Source organism: Sciurus carolinensis, chromosome 7 (assembly GCF_902686445.1).
Source record: "Sciurus carolinensis chromosome 7, mSciCar1.2, whole genome shotgun sequence".
Lineage (NCBI taxonomy): Eukaryota > Metazoa > Chordata > Mammalia > Rodentia > Sciuridae > Sciurus > Sciurus carolinensis.
Window position 1 is genome coordinate 72262564 of NC_062219.1, and position 22297 is coordinate 72284860.

A 22297-nucleotide genomic window follows, 5' to 3' on the forward strand; every position below is an offset into this window, starting at 1 on the left:
GTATTTACTGGCCTATGTAATACCTCCATGATGCTAACAGGCTCCTCAAACTTAGCATATCCAGAACAAACACCTGTTCTTCCCTCATCCCGGATCCTCCCTTGGGGCTTCCCATTTCAGTAAATGTCACCCCCATTCATGGAATCGCTGAAGTTGAAATCCTTAGAGTTATCCTTAATGCTTCTCATTCTCTCACCTCCCTCATCTAATCCATCAGCAAATACCATCAGCTCTACCTTCCAAACTTGTCAAATCCAGCCACTCGGTCACCACCATTCTGCCTCCTCCCTGTTCTAATCCATCACCACTGTGTTCACTGAGACTAACATGCCTCCCTGCTTCCAGTCTAACCCCATCACAACCATTTCCAAATAGAAACCAAAGTAATTTTTAAAAATTTTTACAGACTGCATTTTGATTCATTGTTCACAAATGGGGTACAATTTTCATTTCTGTGGTTGTGCATGATGTAGATTCATACCTTTCATATAATCATATATGTATAGGGTAATGATGTCTGTCTCATTCCACCATCTTTTATGCTCTGCCCCCTCCTCCCCCTTATTTCCCTCTACATAATCTAAAGTTCCCCCTTTCTTCTCTCACCCCCCATCCCCATTATATATCATCATCCACTTATCAGGGAAAACATTCTGCCTTGGTTTTTTAGGATTGTCTTATTTCACTTAGCATGATATTCTCTAATTCCATCCATTTATCTGCAAATGCCACAATAGTATTCTTCTTTATGACTGAATAATATTCCATTGTGTATATATACCACAGTTCAGTAGGCCCGAATCTTCATCATGTTGACTTAGGACCAGACTTCCTTAACAAGACTCCCAAGGCACAAGAAATCAAAGCATGAATCAATAAGTGGGTTGCATTCAAACTAAAAAGCTTTTTTTCAGCAAAGGATACAATCAATAATGTGAAAAGAGAGCTTACAGAGTGGGAGAAAATCTTTTCCACAGGCACTTCAGATAGAGTACTAATCTCCAAAATTTATAAAGAACTTACAAAACTTTACACCAAAAGTACAAAGAACCCAATCAATAAATGGGCCAAGGAACTGGACAGACACTTTACGGGAAGAAGATATATAGGCGATCAACAAATATCTGAAAAAGTGCTCATCATCTTTAATAAAATCATCTTTAGAGAAATGCAAATTAAAATAACTTTAAGATTTCATCTTACTCCAATTAGAATGGCTATTATTAAGAACACAAACAATAATAGGTGTTGGCATGGATATGGGGAAAAAGGCACACTCATACATTGCTGGTGGAGTTGCAAATTGGTGCAACCACTCTGGAAAGCAGTATGGAGATTCCTCAGAAAACTTGGAATGGACCCAGCATTTGACCCAGTTATCCCACTCGTCAGTTTATACCCAAAGGACTTAAAATCAGCATACTACAGTAATGCAGTCAAATCAATGTTCTTAGCAGCTCAGTTCACAATAACTAGAGTGTGGAACCAACATAGATGCCCTTCAACAGATAAATGGATAAAGAAACTGTGGTATATGTACACAAAGTAGTTTTTTTTTAAACTGTGAATTAGATCCTATCATTTGGCTGCCCATAATCCTTAGACTAAAACCCGAACTCCCACCCTGAGCTGCTAACCTTTCACTGTTCGGACTACCTGTGTTGCCTTTGCTGCCCACAACCCTGCAGGCACTCTGCCCTTTTGGGTCACAATTGTGTCAAGCCCATTCCTTCTCAGGGGCCTTTGAAACTGCTATTTATTCCTCACTTCATTTAGAATCTGCTTAAATGAGACCTTCCCCAACCAAAATGCCTAAAGCCCGACTTTGCCACCCACATCCTTCAGTTCTCTTGCTCTGCCTCGCCTCTTTTCTGTAGCACGTTTTATTGTGGATCTCTTTGTGTGCTTGTGTATCAATGTTTCTCCTGAAAGAATGGAAGCCTCCTGAGAAGTACAGTTTTCCTTTTTTCCTGCTGTATCCTCAGGTATGTAGGGTCTTGCCGGACATCACTTATTGTACATGGTTAGATAGTCAATATTGTTTGAATGAATAAAAACACTTATTTTGAGTATCCATCTTTGTATCAAGTGTTATGTTACAAGAAAAGGTAAAAATGCATGATTTCTGCCCTTGGAAGACTTGCCCTGGGTGGCAGTGACAGATGCATAAGCAGTTCCACGATTCTGATAGAGTTGGGGTGTTGGGGAAGCTTCAGCATGAATCCCCGACTGTGGCTGCAGGAGTCAGAAAGGTAACCAGAGGAGCTGACATTTGAGATTATTTCTGAAGGCTGAGCAAATGTTTGCAAGACAGAGGAGACTGGGCAGGGCACTTTGGGTGTGGAACAGCCCATACAATAGCATGGAGCTGTGAATAGGACAAAATACAGTATTGAATGTGATCAGCTTATGGAGACCTGTGTGAGATGATTTCAGTAGACCAACTGCCGAGAAACAACAATTTATTTTAGTCCTGGCCCCCAAAAATGATCCTTCCTGGAAGTTTCCTTTTCAGAAAATAATATTCCCATTCATAATTTCTTCATCTGAAATTCTCAAAGTCATCCTTAATTCTTCATTCTCTCATACTCCACATCCAGTCCATCAGTAGTAAGTCACGTCAGGTCTACCTTTCAAATATACACCAAATCCAGCCTCCGGACACCAGTCTTACACTCCCTCCCTAATCCAAGCCATCATCATCACTCACCTAAACTGTCACAAGAGCTTCCCTGCTTATCTTCTGACCCCACCATGACCCATATTCCACACAAAAACCAGTATTGTTACTGTGAATTGCTTTTAAGTTAAAGCTAGAAAAGCAACTTAAGTCAGAATCAACTAAATGGATTTCTGCTAAAGATTATTTTCACATCAAAGTTTATATTGTGTATATTGGTATGCCTTGTCTTTATACTTCTGTGGTATTATGGTGATGTGGAATGGATTATGTGTTCATGTGTGGGGGATTTCCCTTAACAATGGAAAGACAGAGACCACTTCATATTTATCTTTATTTGCAGTCCCCTGCACTGCCTGGCATTCATGGCAATACACTCTGAATGTTAGTGTAAAAACTTATTCTTCACTTTACAACAGACTCATTGCTGGGTTCCTTTAGTGATCTTCTCTACCATCTTTAAAATGATTAATTTCTTATGGTTCATGTGTATATAATCTGTTATGTAAAATCAACAAGATCTAAGTGTCTTTTTTTCAGAATCCAGTAAATAGAGCGAAAAGCAGTGGACAGGAAAGAAGTTATGCCCTAGAATACTTACCATGGCAAATAGGGGAAACAGAAATATATAAAGCATCTAATTCAAAAAGTTAGCAAAACAAGAACAATACAAACCTAAGAACAGCAGAAAGGACATAATAAAATTAAAGCATAAAGCCATGAATTTAAAAACAGAAAAATTAAAGAATTAAATACAAAATACATTATTTGAAAACATCAGTATAATAGAGGAAACTTCAGCTTACTTTGTCAATAAAATAGGGGAAATAATAAAGTAACTATAAGGTAATTAAAAAGGAATCAAAGTCTGTTTACTCAACCTTTTACTAATAAATCTAAAAATCTAAATGAAATGCATACTTTATTAAGAAATGTAGTTTAGCCACACTAATTTCTAAAGAGAAGGAAAATTTATCAGATCAATCATGATGTAAAGCACTAATGTAAAATTCTAAATGACAATGGAGTCTAGCAGCATTTTATAATAACAGTTTACCATAAGCAAATGAAATTCATTTCAGGGGTACAAAGATGGTACAGTATTTGAAAATCTACTATTATAATTCTTCATATCAATACATCTGTATAGAAGACATTTGGTCGTTCCTCATAGATGATACAAAAGACTTGATATAATTCAGCATCCATTTTTCATTAAAAACCACTATATAAAATTAAAAGTGATAGAAACCTCCTTACTATGATTTATACACACACACACACACACACACACACACACCCCAAAGTAGACATTATGCTTGTTAAAGAAACACTAGATTCCATTTTATATCAGAAACAGTGAAGACAGGGATTCCCACTGTTATAACTCATCTTTAACATTGTTTTAACTGTACTAACCAATTCAGAGCAAAAGAAAGAAACTGGAAGTATAAAAATTCCAAGGCCTGGGCTGAGGCTGGGGTCAAGCACTTGACTAGCATGCGTGAGGCCCTGGGTTCAATCCTCAGCACCACAGAAAAATAAATAAAATAAAGGTATCGTGAAAATAAAAGTATTTTTAAAAAAGTGTAAGACTGGGGATGTATAGCGGCAAAGTGCTTGACAAGTATGTGCAAGGCCCTGGTTCAGTGCTCAGCAACACACACACACACGCACACACACAAAGTGCACACACACAAAGTCAAAAGGAATAGTTTAGCCTAATGTTTATTTGCAAGTGATATGACGTATACTAGGATTGTATGCTTGTCTCTATGAATCAACTGGGAAAATGTTATAAACTGTAACAGAACGCATAACTACCACTTCACCATGTAAAAATGAATATTCTTCATGTACCTGATTAGCTGGGTAGAAGATACAATTAAAGATCCTATTTACAGCAGCAAAAGAGAAAAAATTAAGGATATACATAGCACATATAAGAAATAAATATACATATAAATACATGAATTGATTTTAACAATATATATGTAACATATAAATTTTCATTTCTATAAATGAACAAGATTTTTTAAAGTTCTCCTGAGATGCAGAGGAAAGACAACAATGTGAATGAATGGAAAGGTGATCTCTGTTCTTCAATAAAAAATCTCAATATAACAAATTTAATTTGATTTACTGACATACCATTAGAGAACAGGCATGGTGGCATACTACTTTAGTCCCAGCTGTTTGGGAGACTCTGGGGGGAGAATCACTTAAGCCCAGCCTGAGCAACATAGTGAGACCCTACCTCATAAATAAATGAATAAAATATATGAATATATTTCACATGTATAAAATTAAAATAATACCAACAGAATATTTTGTAACCAAACAAGCTGGTGCTGAAGTTCATGTGGGGGAAAAAAAAAGCTTTTAAAATTAAAAATAGTCAAGAATAAGAGACAAGTCAACAGCACAATAGAGTTCAGAAATAACTTCAATTACATTTGAAAATTTTGTTTATATTAAAGATGAATCTCGGGTCAATGAAACAAAATTGAATTGTTGAACAAATTGTGTTGGGACAACTGTGTAGCTGTCTGGGAAAAAAATTAATGGTTCATATTTATGCCAAGATAAATCCTAAATGGATCAAGAACTTACTTTAAAAATTAATGTTATGGCTGTTGTGGCTCAGTGGTAGAGCACTGGCCTGGCATGTGTGAGGCCCTGGGTTCAATACTCAGCACCACATATAAATAAATAAAAGATCCTTTGACAACTAAAATACTATTTTTAAAAAATTAATGTTAAAAATACTAAAATAATCTCAGGGCAAATTGTTAATAATCTACAAGGAGGGGAGACTTCCACCTTTTCACTTAAAGTGGAGCACTTTATAGCTTCTCTTTGGCATATCCAAATAGCCAGCATTACTATGTGGGACCATTAATAAATAAATTAAAAGTTACTTGAAAACAAGCACTGCAATACTGCAGCACTCTATCTGATAACAAAGATAACTAGTAAGTGACTAATGGGCTAGCAGCATATACAACATGGGTATGCTGGACAGAGGGACAGTTCATGGAGGACAGTCAGATGGTTAAAGATTTCATCACTCTACTCAGAATGATGCATTATGGAAAACTTATGAATTATTTATTTCTGGAATTTTTTAATCTATATTTTCAAACAGTGCTTGACAATAGGTAGATGAAACCTCAGAAAATGAAACCATGGATGAACGGGGACTACTTTTTATCCTATGATCCAGCATTTACACTTTGGAGAAAATATATGAATATATTTCAAATGTATAAAATTACCAGGGCTATACCTTGTGCCTTTATTTATTTATTTATTTATTTTATTTTATTTTATTTTTTGCAGTGCTGGGGATCGAACTCAGGGCCTTGTGCTTGCAAGGCAAGCCCTCTACCAGCTGAGCTATCTCCCCAGCCCTCCTTATTTATAATAACACAAGATTGACAATAACCCATGTAACTGCCAGTAAAGAATTGGTTATATAAGTTTTATAGTGGAATGGGTTATATAAGTTAAAATGGAATTCTGTGAAACCATAAAACAAGAATGAAGAAGCTTTTATATACAGGCATGAAATGATATCCAAGTTATATTTTTAAGTGAAAAAGCAAAGTACATACTCATACATAGCTGGTGGGATGCAAATCAGTGCAACCACTATGGAAAGCAGTATAGAGATTCCTTAGAAAACTTGGACTGAAACCAACATTTGACCTAGTTATTCCACTCTTTGGTTTACCCCAAGGGACTTAAAATCAGCATACTACAGTGACAGAGCCACATCAATGTTTATAGCAGCTCAATTCACAATAGCTAAACTATGGAACCAACCTAGATGGCCTTCAACTAATGAATGAACAAAGAAAATGTGGTATGTATACACAATGGAATATTACTCAGTCTTAAAGAAGAATGATATTATGGTATTTGCTTGTAAATGGGATAGAGCTGGAGAATACCATGCTAAGTGAAATAAGCCAATCCCAAAGAACCAAAGACCTAAATGTTTTCTCTGATTCGCAGGAGCTAATTCACAATAAAGAGGTAGGGGGCTAGGGAAGAATAGTGGTACTTTGCATTAGACAGAGGGGAATGAAGGGAGGGGAGAGGGTATGGGAGAAGGAAGGATAGTAGAATAAATCAGACATTATTACCCTATGTGCATACATGATTATATGACCAGTGTAACTCTATATCATGTACAACCAGAAGAATGAGAAGTTATACTCCATTTATGTATATGTCAAAAAGCATTCTACTGTCATGTATAACTAATTTGAACAAATTTTAAAAAGCAAGGTCTTGATAATGATATGATAGTTAAACTTTTGTGTAAAAAAGGAGAAATGTTATCTATGGCTGTATATATCTTTCCTCAAATAGGCATAACATCCCTCTAGAAGAATACACAAGAAGCATTTATTGCCTCTAGAAAATGGAATAGTGTGATTGGGAAACTGAGCTGGAGAGATTGTGCACATTTTTACTTTATGCCAACCAAAGTTAAAAAAAAAAAAAGGTGACGAGATTTTTCTAAATCATTTTTAGAGACAAAAAAAACACTATTATACCCAACAAGACAGATGAGTCTCACAATGATAATGTTGAGCAAAAGAAATCAGACACATGAAAACGTCATATATCATCCCATTTATTTAATGTTTAAAAATAGGCAAAACTGATCGCTGGTGAAGAAGTTAGAATAGCAGTTTTCTTGGTGAGAACAGAACTGGACTGGGCATGAAGAATTCTGGGGTGCTGGTAATACTCTTGACCTGGGTGAGAGAGTTATATGAGTGAATTACTTGGAAGAAAATCATTGATTTTCTTGCCATAGTTTTTCTGCATATAAATAATATTTCAGTGTATTTTTTTAGTTGTAAATGAACAAAATACCTTTATTTTATTTATTTTTATGTGGTGCTGAGGATCAAATCCAGTGCATCACACATGCTAGGCAGGTGTTCTACCCTTGAGCTACAACCCTAGATCTGTAATTCAGTTTTTAAAAATTATCCAAAAAAAAAAAATCTTCTACTAGTTCCTACAGCTGACATAGCAAAGTATCACAAACTGGGTGGCTTAGAATACTAATTTATTGTCTCATAGTAAGCTAGGCTTCAAAATCAGGGCATTGGCAGGGCCAGGCTTCCTCTGAAGTCTGTTCCTTGCCTAGTGTCTGGTGATGGCATTCTTGATGTCCTTGGCTTGCAGCTGCATAGCTCTAAAATCTCTGCCTCCCTCTTCACGTGGTGCTTCCCTGTGTCTCTGTCTCTGCATGAAGTTTGCTTAGATAGACACCAGTCATACTGAATGGGAGTACACCCAGCCTCACTGTGATTTCATTTTAGCTAATTATATCTGCTGTGACCCTATCTCATCCATTCCAAAGCACTGGAGTTCAAGGTTTCAACATTTCTTTGAGATGGAGTGGGGGACACAATTCAATCCATAACAAGAGTTCATGAAGAACTTATAAGAGTACTGGAGTTGCTATAGAAGACCATTTTAAGCCAGTTTGAGTGTTGGATTGTGAAGTGTGCCGTTGTTGAGCTTTTGCAAAATAAGGTAACCCAATACCATTTCCACCAAGGGTGTCATCTCCTCAGCAATAATTCAGGTGCTGGTAAATTAGAGCCCAATCCAGTAACTACATAGTTGAGTTAAAAGAAAAGAAATGGGGAGTTTGTCATTTTCTTTGGTAGCCTCCTTCATGATTTTGTAGCTCTATAAACCCAAGGACTGTGTTTTTATAGGTTTATGGGCTAGACACATTGAGACAATTCATGAAGCAACAACATTGGTCTTAAAATGGACTTTTTTTTAAAAAGCCTCCTCATTCTTCAGATTCACCCCAAGGATCCTGCAATGTCCTCATTTTTCACTGGGTATCGGTATGGGCTTTATTTTTCTATTGAGTCAGCAAGTTTCCAAATGACTAACAGGCACAGGGTGTGGTGTGTGCTTCCCTTTGGGTAGTGCATTCAACATGGCACTAATTATAAAATTAATCCCATGGTTCTTACCACCACTGAAGTTGTTTTCCTAATTTAATAAAATAATTATTTTGTTGTCACTGGCTTCTGTGTGCAGCTTGTTGTAGGTGTTCAAAGAGTGTGTGTTGGCTGAAAGAAGAAAAACAGAACAATACTTAGCTACTTGAACAGTTTTGAAATTCAACCATACGGGGGCAGGAAAAATTCATTTCTGTTAGACAAACATTAGACCAGTGGTTGCCTTTGGTGGATGGAATTGACTGTGATGGGACACAGGAATCTTCTGTAGTGAGGGTCATATACATAGCTTGATAAGGCATGGATTACAGAGGTATACATATTTGTCAAAACTCAATGTGTGTCTTAATGTGCACTTAAGATTTATATAGTTCACTGCATGTAAATATTACCTCAAAAGAAAAAAACTGTTAAGAAAATCCTGAACTCTAGCAGACTATAATGTCTGCTAAAGTATTTAGGGAAAAGTGTGCTGAATTCTGCAATTTTTTTCTATATGCATTGAAAAAAATACCATGGATTGGTGAGTGGATAGAGAGGTGGGTAGGCATATAATAAAATAAACATGTTAATTATAGAGTCTAAATAGTAGATAGATATAGGTTGACTATTGCTTATCCAAACTTCTTAGAATCAAAAGTATTTGATACTTTGGGGTTTTTTTGTATTTTGGCATATTTGCATATACATGAGATTTTTTAAAAATTTAGAATGGAATATTTGCATATACACAATGAGATATCTTGGGGATGAGACCCTTCTATAATAATACAATTATGTTTAATATACATATAGATGGGGATCATTTTATATAATCTTTTTAATTTTGTGCATGAAGCAAAGTTTCATTTTCCAATTTGATGTCATTTCAGTGCTGAAGCTTTGGATTTTGGAGGATTTCACCTGACCTGTAGTTAGTTATTCATGGTAAAATTCTATGGTCTTTTCAGTAAATTTGAAACCTTTTAAAATAAAATGTTAGAGGAAATTCATAATGCAAAACTACACAAGACCTCACAAACATGGGACCACAATCCTCTTGCCATTTTTATCCCATCTCAAGTTTGCATGTTCACTACCTGAAACAGGGAACAATATCCTCTGCTAGGGGTCTCCAGCCAAAGTCAACAACAAATTTGCAATAGCGTACAGGGAGTCTGTTTTGCTTCCCTACTGGAAATAAAGTTTTGAAAAGTAGTGAAAAGAGGCAAAGGAAATTTGTACTTAGTGTGGCATCATATAATACAGTCTTGTGCCATTCACCTACATGTAACCCAGGAAGTAAGATGATTAGGCACCATTAAAAACAATGCTTTGTTTTATAATTGTGCTCATGACTCATAGGAAACCCATTTTTATTTTCATTTGAAGAAAGATATGAAAAGCTACAGTTCTATGATGTTCTCTTAAAATGACTCTTCCTCAACTCCCCCCAATTGTAACTATAGCCCTCTTATAGAAATGAAATATAAATAAATGGATTTATATTCAGAACAAAAATTATCTCCACATGCTCACCCATGCCCCACTTCATCCTGTATTTTCTCCAGTATGATGTAGTGGAAACCTAGAAATCAGATGCACTTGTGTTCTCCTTCTGTTTCAATTACTAAATCATTCTGTGATCTTGGGTACATTGGTTAATATCTTCGAGCCTAAACTTGCACAATTTTTCAATAAGCAGTTTCAATCAGATCATCTACAAGTACCTTCTACCACTGAAATACAAGTGTTTTTTCACCCTGCCTTCCTCTGTCATCTTCTTGGGGAGCCAACTGTAATGATATCTTGCATTCCTACTGTGGCATACCAAAATGAGGACCCTTGGTCTCAGCAAGACACACAAAAGCCTCTGCAAGGAGCTCATTTAAATAATGGCTGAGATTTTAGTCCCAGTGAATTTTCCATCTGTTTCTCCATGTTAGTTGAACATGAAGTTAGATACTTAAGGCATTCAGGAGAGTAAAGCCAAGATATCCTATAAATCTCTTCTAAAAATACCAAGAAGAAAGAGCAGAGAAGAAAGTGATATTTATGTAGAATTGTGTGTTTAGTTCTCTTGGGCTTATCCCCAGGTGAAAATTCTTTTTTATATACTGATTATGAGAAGAGGCTATCAATCTCTAGCCAAGTTTCCCCACCCCTCAAAGAATAAAAACAGAGCAGAATAAGTATTTCTAGCAGGATGAGTCTTTTCATTCTCAGGGTGTATTAGAACTCAAAGGCAGAAGTAGTTCTGTGTCACAGTACATGAACAAGCCAAGAGGGTAGTTGTAACTTTGCATGTCCCTAGGTACTGTTTACTTAACTATCACCAGAGACTTGATTTCCATTATATGTGTCCCTTGGCTTCGTGTTTAATAGCCTGAGGGGTAATTATACAAGTATACATATAGTCACAGCAGATACAAGTTAACACACAAAAAGTGGCTGTATCCATTTATCTTTTCTATACATTATGTTCCTGTGTTTGCGCAGTCTGGCTTGTACACCTACGTATTGTCTGCCTTTGATTAGCTGTAAACCAAATAGTGAGGCTACTTAAATAAGGTAAGAAGCCAATTATCAAGGACTTGACTTTACTAATGTACTCAGGTTGGAGATGTTCTAGATGAGGAGAACATGGGCAAGCCATCTGATTTGGTCCATTATTATATTTTCAATTATCTTTGGTGCTCAACGAGAGACATTAATATAGCTGTGGATGACATAGCAAATTACCGCAGTTCTCTAACCTTTTAAATTGCTAACACTGTTGTAATCTGTAATTATAGAAATCAGTGTGAGAATTGTAGCACTGCATAATTATCTTTCCTGATACTTTATTGCTGAATGAATTATTAATCAGAATCAGTCTTGTATAGTATTTTCAGCAACTCAGAAGAATAATGTATAATTAAATTTCATTATTCCTATTTTTGTGCTAATGTTTTATGATGTTGTAATTGATAATTAATTGGCCAAAAACTCACACAATACTTCGGAGTTTCAGGTGGCTGGGAAATGTTCAGTGCACTGAGTTCATTAACTAAGTAATGATCATTCTGTAAAGACCACAGTGTCTAGTCCAATCTGCATGAGAAAGCTTTTAAAAGTGGTATATTAATCTTAAAGCTTTTCATGTTTCCTTGAAAGAAAGCAATAACTGAGCATATACGAATAATTAAGAGATCTTAATAGATTTCAAATCTGGTCAATTTTAAGTAATCAAGCGTTGGTTCCGAATGTCAGGCTAATACACTAGATACCCTAAGTGTGCTTCTCTGTGTATCAGTTTCCATTCTAATTAAACCAGTAGTCTCTGTATAACTGCAATATGAAAGAGAGTAACAGTGTGATAGCCTTAAAAGCTGTTTCCTTCTTCTTTGATGAGTGTAGCCCATAGAGTAGCATATCTTTATAGACAAAATCTGGTTTAATCTTCTTTTCCAATTGTTCAAAATACTAAATGGGTTTCCTCCTCACAGACACATAGAATTTAAAATCCGAAGGGATTATGAACCTTTCCTTGCCTGGCATTCTAACGAAGAGTTCCTGGTGTGAGTCTCTTTTGGTATCGTTTGCAACCTAGGTAACCAGGGAAAGCTCAGAATCTAAGAATGTCTTTCACTCAGCCTGAGTTCTATTGAAAAGAAGCATTGTTGGGCATTTCATGTGAACTTTCTGCTGGGCTATTTGATTTGATTTTTTTTTTTTTTTTTTTTTTTTTTAGGAAGGTGATGCTTCTTTCAGGTTTTAAGTGTCTCCTTTAGAAACATGCAATTTTTTAAAACAGGTGAGCATCTTCTTCCTTTCTGGAAAATCCTGAAGGCATTGTAATAGGGAACTTAACAGGACATATGCTGGTTTTTTAATCAGTTCTTTTCTAAGTTGATTAGAAAACCATCCACAGAGGACAGTTCCTGGGATTGCTATACAAATGCAACTCCACGTTCCCAGGAAGATCTTGGGTGATTTATTTTTACATTGATTGCATTGACTCTGATGTCTTACAGTTTCAAATTTTAAATTTTTAGGGGAATTTGTCATCAGACCACTGTGAGTAGAACTAAAACACATTTCCATAGTATATGAGGAAGAGTTGCTCAATGACCTTCATGCTTGTCTGACCTTGGAATAAAGATTAGAAACCTTCCTCCTACTGTGGATCCCAGACCTTCCACAGCCATGTCTGATCCCAGGGCCTCAGAGACCCAGGCAATGCCTGAGCTTAGTCACACTGAAATAAATCATCATCCCAAGAATGCAGTTGAGGGTCCTGTTAGCCAGTCATCTTCTGAGGGCTATTTAACTATAAATTAAATGAGTGAAATAGTGAACTAACAAGCAAACAAATGTGGAATGGTTGAATCCTCATCACTATATGTGGTAGATGCTCTTTATCATATTCTCTTTGTACAGATTAGGAAATTGAAGTAAAGAAATGCTGAATGTCTTGCCCAAGATTCTGCCACCAGTAAGTGGCAGAGCCAGGAATCAAAGTCAGGCATTCTGGTTTCAGAACCTGCCTTTAGAAACTATGTATGTATGTATGTATGTATGTATGTATGCAGGTTTTAGTGAGTACTTACTACACACATGGATTTGTTCCAGAAATTTTGCATGCTTGTGTGTAAAGTCACTTACTCCATATGACAACTGGGTTCAGATGAGGAATCTGTAGAGAGCTTGCATGGTTTGCCTGAGGTGGGCATCATGACCATTTAGGTGTAGGTAGTCTGCCCTTGGAGCCTGGCTCATCACCACTCTCTATGTATACTGCCTCACATGTTAGAAGAGGGATCTGATTTGTCCAAATGTTTATGCAGAAGGTTGCAGATAGAGAAAACAGGGAACGCCTGTAAGAGAACTGGAGAATATTCAAAACACGCACTTCTAACAAATAGGAAGGGATGGAACTTAGGAAATGTTATTAGAATCAATACAAGTCTCCCATCTGCCAGGCGCCTTCTTTTGGCATGAGAGAGAAATATATCAGGGTTAAGTGCTCATAAGAACAGACCTTCTTGATATAATTATGCATGGAATTAGCCAAATGGTGGTGAAGATAATTCCTGATGCATGCTGAATACTTTATACTTCTCAGACAGCTCTCAGATCCATTTTTTTGACCTTCATGGTCATTGTGGGATGTAGTAGAAGAAAGGCTGCAATGATGTCATGACCAAAGTTGCCAGGAAGCATGAGAACCCACACCTTGTCCTGTCATTCTCTCCCAGGCCTTGGATGCAAATTAAGCAACCTGGCCTTTCTCCAGTTTTAAGTAGGAGAATATCTTGCAACCAATATCATTCTTCATGTCATCCAGGTTCACCTCAATATAAGAAATTCTCAGTATGTTCAGAATTACAAATGTATATAAAATGTAATTTTTTTTCTTTTCATAGTAATAGGTTTTATTTGTGGAGTATTTACTATAAAACAGTGACATCCTAAATACTTTTTTGTTTCATCTCATTTAATCTGCAGAACCATTTTGTAAATGGGAATACCAAGTACTATGGAATATAATTAATGTGCCCAAAGTTCTATAGCTAGGAAGTAGAAAGAGTACTTTTAATGGAAGTACTTCAAATGGAAGCCCCTATCTAATGATGGAAGGGAAAATGAGAAGTAGGTGCTTTATAGCATCAAGAAAGTGCTAAGCAGCTTCTTCCCACCCAGTGCTTCTCCATGCTTCTCTGTGCTTCTCTGAGACCATCTGGCCAAAGGGTCACATCCATTCCTGATCATTTGGGGAGGGAGCACTTTCTGCCCCTTTGGCATGCAATTTGACTTTTTATAATTATTGAGTTAGAAAATATCTTCTTGAGTGTATGTTTTGCTTTGTCTGAAGCCGACTCTGTGAGGTAAATGATGTGGGAATGTGGCAGAGTGTGCGTGTAAGACAATTTGTATTTTAAACAGCATGCTCAGTGCTGTGAAGCATTTGTATCACTGCCTTTTGGTGGTAATATGCATCACTCTGAGAAGCTGCCAAGGACAGGAGAGGGACCTGGAAGGTTCCGAGCTCATCCTGTTTTCTCCCATTCCTCTTCGCTGACCTCCTGCCTTTTCCACATGCTCTCAGGAGAGCCTTTCACCTGTATGTTAATTTTCTAGCTCCATTTGACCTTCTGTATGCTGACAGATGGTCCAAGTCCTTTATTACCTGATGTGGGATTTAATAAGCTGCCAACCAATGGTCTTAGCCTCATGATTATAATTGTTTATAATTGTTCTTAAATGGAAAATAAAAATAAAAACAGGAGTTGGAATGCCCAAACTTCAGTGGAAATTCACAAACCTTTCTCAAAATACTACCTGAATGAGCCTGGTACCAAACTCCATGTCTGTCCCTATTAGTTACTTGCCTTCTTTGGTGTTGAGTTTTTATTTTCTTAGTTACCAAGTGACCCATCTTGCAGTCTCAATTTTATCCATTCCAGCTTGCATCCCTGCAGAGAAGATGATATTTCAGAATAGAACCATGTCATCCACGAGACCGACCCTGATGTGTAAAGGAAGCAAGTTTCCTTTTATTAAGAATCTTTCCTGTGAAGCCTGTATTTCTGCCAAGCCTCAGAAACTCACTTCTATTTCCCACCTTTAAGGAGCTTGTCCTCTGAGGAGTCAGGGCAGGCGTCAGTAGAGATCCCAAGGATGAATAGTCACCTAACTATAGACATTCTTTATGTACAGGCAGACCTTTCTGTCAAAAGTGTGTCTGTAAGTGACCCCACACACCCCAGGAAGGAGTTAGATTTGATAATCAAGTCTGTAGCATCATAATTCCTGGTCAGTTGAATATACCTTTGGCAAGTTACACATGTTGGCACCTGCAAGCAATAGCTAACTCAGAGAACATGCTAGGAACAAAGACATTACTGATACTTTTTCTTGAATTCACGTGGAAACTCCAACTGACCTGGCAGGTAAACTTCTGACAGTAATTATCATAATAAAATCTTTTGAGACTAATTTGAAGAAAACAAAATGATTTGATTTTAACACTTAGGTGTTTTTTTTTTTCCTCTCTCCTCTGTCTTTCCCATTCCTCCCTCCTTCCCTTCTTCCTTCTCTCTCTCCCTCCCCCACCTCCCCACCGCCCATCTTTATCAGACTTGAAGTCTACTAATTACCGAGTTCAGTTTTTCAGGTTGTTTGACAGTAATGCTAAAGTTGGAATTAGACAGACTCACTGTCTCCCCTTTTTTCTGCATTTGACTATCTGTTGTCTTTTCTTAGTCTCTGATTCTCTGTTGTGAGTTTTGACTTGGTTCTCTTCTAAGACAGAATAAGACAGGTTCTGGGAACTCCCCTCCCACCCGATGAAGAAGTTTTGGGGAGGAGTCGCGAGCCCTGTGTTGAACTGTGCACTAGGTACAAATCTGCAGTGCCTTCTATTAAAATGTAAAACGATCCGTTGAGTCATCCTCCCTCTGGTTTGACTCAGATGCTTTATGGCGCACTTTGCATGTCATTTCTCTGTAATGATTTCCCCATGGAGAAGGGTGTCTGATAGAATCCAGGCAGACTGAGACTGCTCTGAGTCAAATGGATCTTTTATTCTTTTAGCATTAACCCTTATCTCTCAGTTTCCCATCCCTGCATTTTCCCTGAAGGAACCTTAATGAAGTAAATAGGCTCCACCACCTCATTTAGGCTTCTAATCACTGTTCACAACTTCTTCTCACATTAGCAGCATGAAGCTCTAGGGTAATATTTCTCTGGCTAGAAGGGGAGAGAGGGAGACACTGGGAGCGAATATTTCACACAGATGACCTGATAAAGAAAGAAGCAGAAAAGAAATGACTTTTCTCTGTCCTCTAACTCCTAATAGGCAAGAGGCAAATGCTAATAAGAAGCAGAGATTGATGTATGAGAAATGAATATAAATGGAGAACACAGATACAAAGAAGTAACAGCAGACACAAACTGGAAGTGACAATATAGAAAAGAAAGCTTGTCAAGGGTAGAAAATGACCTACCCCAGGAGAATAGGTAGCATGTCAGTTGCATGCTGAGTTGGGGGATTATCATAAAAGAACCAAAAGCAAACATCAAAATATAGAAAAGAACAGGGCAGACAATCATAAAGCTGCTGGTTCTAATCTTCCCATTCCCAATTCCACTTCCTTCCTGCTCTGCCTACATCCCTCACCCATACCCCACACCCCCACCACTACCCAAACACCACTAACAGTAATCATGCATCTTGGATGGCTGGGCATGGAGTCCCTTTCACACAGAGATTTCAAAGCATTGAACTCTTCCCTTTTTGAGGTGACAATTTATGTACTGTGCTATTGTTAAAACCAAGCTCTAGCCTTCTCCCTGCCCTGCTAAACAGTCTGACCTGACGTGATTGAATGAAGATTCAGATAGAAGACTGACTCCCTGCTGACTCTAGCACCATGTGCCTATGATGGCTTCCAAGAGAGACCATGTCCCATGCACTGTAACACTGTTCAGGAATGAGAACAACATGGATCTATTGTTCACTTCCAGTTGACACCATGCTTCCATTAATATGCAAAAATTGGCTTTTGATTCATCTTTCTTTTGGGTTGACTTCTTTTTTTAAGGGGGAAAGTTCACACTTTCTTTGGGTGGGTCTTCTTTGTCTCCCTCAAAAGTTGTGTGTTGACATTTTTCCCTCCAACCAGGTCTGTTCTTTTGAGCACATCACTTCCTAAAAAGTTTTTCAGAAACTGCAGTTGGAGGAGCACATTTCTAGCCTGTTCCTAAAGTTCCTGTACTTTCATAGAACCATGGAAAATAGAACTAGAAACACCTTGGAGGTCACCTCTTCCCTCATGTTAGAGATAAGGAAATGGAGAGATACATGAAGTAGTTTGGTTTTCATGAGAAAGAAGAAAACATGGTATCTCTGAAAATAGTTTACTGTGAAGCAAAGGCTTTGAGCTCCTATTTCTCAGCATCTCCCAAAAGGCTTTATCTGTGTACTCAGCCCATTTTTATAGATTCTTACTGAAAGCTTACAACATGGTGAGGTTTGATTACCTTTAAGGATTCTTGCGTGTGTTTTCATTTGAAACCTAAAGCCCACCTATGACCTATGTAATTGGGTGAAAGCACCTGCGACAGGCTCTCCATAAAGACTTGAGTTGTTAGCCCTTTCTTTAAATCTTTAATTTGGAGGGAGCTGGATTTGAGTTTTTTACTAAAATTTAATGTAGATATATAAAAGTTCATGAAGCAAATTTATCATTTAGTATCAAGTTAACTTACATCAAGAAATTGAACATTGTGACATTACCCTGATACCCTGCAGTGCTCTTTCCAGGGACCACCCTCTTACCCCAAAGGAAACCTCTGTTCTGACCTTTTTCTTCAGTTTTACCACCTTTGTCTGTGTCTTAGTTCAAACTGCTCTAAAAGAGTACCACAGTAAGTGACTCAAACAACAAACCTAATTTTTCACAGTGCTGGGGTTGGAAATCTGAGACCAGGGTACCAGCAGGGTGGTGTTCTTGTGAGAACTCTCTTCCTGGTTTACAGAGATGATCATCTTACTGCATCCACACATGGTAGAAGGAGAGTGAAATGGGGTTTCTTGTAAAGGCACTAATTCCATTCACGAGGGCTTCACCCTCCAAACTAATTACCTCCCAAAGACCTCACCTCCAAAGACCACCATCCAAGGGGTTAGGGTTTCAACATATGAATTTGGTGGAGGGAGGGGGCACATAAACATTCAGTCCACAACAGTATGTATCCCTAGATGTTTTAAGTTTTGCCCATTTTTGAACTTGATAATAGACTCAGATTATGTGTTATTATTTTGTGTTTTACTTCTGAAGCTTAATAGTTAACACTGTGTTTGTGAGACTAATCCATAATGCTGCATGTGACTCTAATTTGCTTTGTATTATTCCATGATATGAATTCTATATATCTGTATATTTATACAATCTGCTTCTGATAAGCATTATGTTGTTTCAGTGAGGAGTTATTTTGAATAATGCTGCTATGAACACTCTTATAGGGAGTTCCTGTTACAGATATGCAGGAGTATCTATACAGTATAACCTAAGAGTGTAATTACTGGGTCATAACGTATGTATTTCTTCAGTTTACAAGATAATTCTAAACTCTTTTCCAAAGAAGTTGAATCAACCATCAATAGATAAGAATTTCTATTGTTTTGCATTGTCAAGCACAATATTGTCAAACTTTCAAATTCTTTCCAAGCTAGTGGCTATGTTATATAGTTTTAATTCTTTATGACTTTTAGATCAATATATATGGTTTCCTACCAACATTCTAATACTTCTTCTGGCTCAGCTACTGTATCAGACCCTGCATCTCCACTAAGTTTTTAAGTCTCTAGAAAGATGTAGAGTTGTCACTACTTTCTTACTGGATATTTTGAAATTTACAGAGTTATTTAAATTTTTGGAATGTATAAATGAATAGGAGAAATAATCACATCATCTAGGAAGTTAGCAAAAAAATTGGAGCTTGTAGTTGTCCCCCCTTTTAAAATTTTTTGGTTTTTTTTTTTTTTTTTGACTGTGCGGTAAAAAGCATCATCATAAACTGCATCAGTAAATTGAACTTCCTCCCAAAAGGTCAAGGAAAATGGAAGTTTATACTGAAGGACGAGAACCATTCAGAGCTATTAAGGATTTGATGATACAATTGCAAGTGCTTCCTCCTAACGACAGCCTTAAATTTCAGTTCCCTTGGCAGTAACTAGTATTCACACAGATGGAGTATTTGAGTAAATAAAGAACACAAAATGTTTTAGCTGCTTCATGTCAGGCCCTTTCTTGAGCTATCTAAGGCATTAGCGACATCAGTGACAAACACTGCAGTTTTCCATTAGAAAATACTGAAATTGAATTGCTTTCCACTTTAAGTAAGAAGTTTGAGTCTTGATGTGGCTGGTAAGTGTTTCCAATCCAAAAGTAATAACTAAGTAATTTTAATAGCACTATGCACTCTGAAATTCCTGTAGACTTGATAACTTTCTTTTATAAAAACTAACCATTACAGATTTATAGTAAATAACTTTAAAAAAAAAAAGAATGCTTGATAAGAGCAGAAATTTACTCAGCAATTACTAAATAATTTAGAGTTTGAGTCACAAAAGTATTTACTTAATGCACTGTTTCTGGGAGATATATGGTTGGAACTTCAAGTGAAGTGGTTTATAATTTGGTCTTTTTCATTACCTACAAGGCATATTCATTTCTCCTCATCTGAAACATTCTAGACATGACAGGTTGTCTGCAAAACTTAACATTCTACTTTTTTGTGAATTGAGCTTTTCAGATTTCTCACTGTGGTTTTTTTTAACTTTTGATTTATACTTTTACCTTCAGAACTAACTGTTAAGACTTTTTGATTTCTGGATGTGACCCAATAATGAATGAAGAGTGAATAAATTAATGAGAGTCTGTATTACTATATTTTTGATTGATATGAATGGTGGTCTGTGTGGCTTCTTGAGGGGGATGAACATACTATGACAAAATAATAGTAATTAACTTCTGCTGAACCATATGATGAAATGATTGGGGTATATATGGAGTGTGTATGTGCAGCTGGGATTTTTTGGCCTACAAAAAGAAGAATGAGATCCAGCCAAAACCCAAATCAGAACCTTTGGAAAGCTTTCTTATGATCTGATTTCAGCTAATGTCTACATACTTCAACACATTGTCTAATGCTTAAAGACTGGCTGTCAGACTCCTACGTGCTATTTTGGGCTCTGTTACTCACTATACTGTAAAGTATTTCATTCTTAGATCCTGTGACTCCTGCTGAAAGATTTCAGGATTTGCTGTATTAAGGAAAAAAATGTTGTTTAATTAATGTTAGTAAAACATGTAAGCAATGAAAACTTAAGGAACATAGTGCTGTGATAGGTGAAGGAGAATTCACTTTGGCATTGTTCAGTCAAAACCAGACAAATTGGAGGGATTTCATGGAAGATCACTGTGATGATTGGAGGATGGGATGGGCTAAAGAATCAGTGTGTCCCAGGATGCTTGAAGAGGGTTCAGTAGAAAGAGGTGTGATAAGACTCAATAGAAATGTAAAGGCTGAGAAGAAGAGAGTGGTGCTGTCGTGACAAAAAGAAGAATTATCCAGAATAATTTAATTAAATCAAGAAAATTCTCAGTCTAGCAACAACTTCATGAGAATAATAGATTTCAGATTATACTAGTTGATGAATAGAACTAAAACTGTTCAAATGTTTTCCAAAACCCTCTGGAAGGTTTAGCCTAAAGAGCAGATGTCCATGTTTATGTGACTAACAGAACCTACTTCACCCACTGGAAGTGTTTGTATGGCCACTTCTTTATTTTCTTAAATCTTCCCTTTTAGCAGAATATAGAGTCTCTCTTCAAGACCCCAAACTATCTGAGAACTCAGAGAGAGAGTGGTCTTGCTTGTGACCTGGAATCTGGTAGTTAGCCCACTGTCTTGCTTCACTACCATTAATGACTGCTCTAGCTTGATGGGTACACACTTGTGAACACTGCTGCTATGAGGTGGTCAGGTCTCTACTCAGGCCTCAGTGGAACCTCAGTGAAATGTGTTCCCTAGTGGAATACTCTTTTAGTTCATATTTCCTTACTCAGCTATGGTTTCCAGAACAGACCTCTGAACTAAGGACTGAAGGAGCCGATAGCATCAGCTCTACATACTGTGGCAAAATGTCCTCCTGGACTTGGATGCCTGCTTCCTAAAGGTAACTTTACTTGAAGTGACTTGTTTCCCTCTGGGGAGATGGAATTATCCATTCAGACAGATCTTCCAAACTTGGAATCTGTGAGAGAAGAGTCAGAGTCCTACTTCTCTCCCAGAAGGCTCTAGTTTCTTTGCACATCGTCCACCCTATCCCCTATTAACCAGCTCTTCAGGGACAGCCATGCAACATCCACAGCAGTAAAACTGGACCCATAAATAGTTTTATAAGATCAAAGAAAGCCAGTTTCTATCAATTTAAATGACAGTATCCCACTCCCTATATCACTTAGGTCTACTTCTTTCATAGACTCAGACTCATAGATTTGTAGATCTGCAAAAACATTGTTAGTCTTCTGGCCCGTACTTCTCATTTCACAAACATGGAAGCAGGCTCAGGCAAAGTTAAGTAATTTGTCCACATCCACAAGGCTGCCACAACTAGAGCAAAGACCCAAGACACCTGGTCCCACTCCTCTTTCCACTGTACTTCACTTTCATTTCTCCTTTTATTTTCTTTCATTTCATATTTCACCCAAGAATTTGTGGCTTTGTATTCTTCATAGCAAACTTCTGTCTTGTAGTACATGCATTATGTGTATTACCCACAAATGAATTGGAAAAATGAGATGTCCCATATAAATCTACTTGTAATGAAGAAAGCACATCATCTGTGTCCTAGAATATTAACTATTCCAGTCAATTTTGAGTGTTGCCTGCTACATTCAACTTATTATGATTTTTAAACCCAATCAATTTTACAGACTACTGAGAAAACTGAATATTATAGGCAAAAGAATAATAATTTGAAAATTAAGAATGGAGAAAATAAATTATAATCTTGACCCTGTATGAGAGATAAGAAAATACTTAAAACATTCTAAGAATACGAAAAACGAAT

At 37.1% G+C, this 22297-nt stretch overlaps 1 protein-coding gene across 4 annotated transcripts in view; it reads left to right on the forward strand.

Moving 5' to 3' along the window:
- The window catches only part of Bach2 (BTB domain and CNC homolog 2), a 330747-nt gene that overhangs the window by 222725 nt on the left and 85725 nt on the right, over window positions 1-22297 (forward strand). Inside the window, exon 2 of one of the 4 annotated variants that reach the window (XM_047557938.1) lies at window positions 9564-9618. The exons of the other annotated variants lie outside the window; for them this stretch is intronic. Within the exon in view, the coding sequence (XP_047413894.1) occupies window positions 9616-9618 (3 nt within the window). The 5' untranslated portion in view covers window positions 9564-9615. The remainder of the gene's footprint in view (window positions 1-9563; window positions 9619-22297) is intronic. 4 annotated transcript variants of the gene reach the window in all.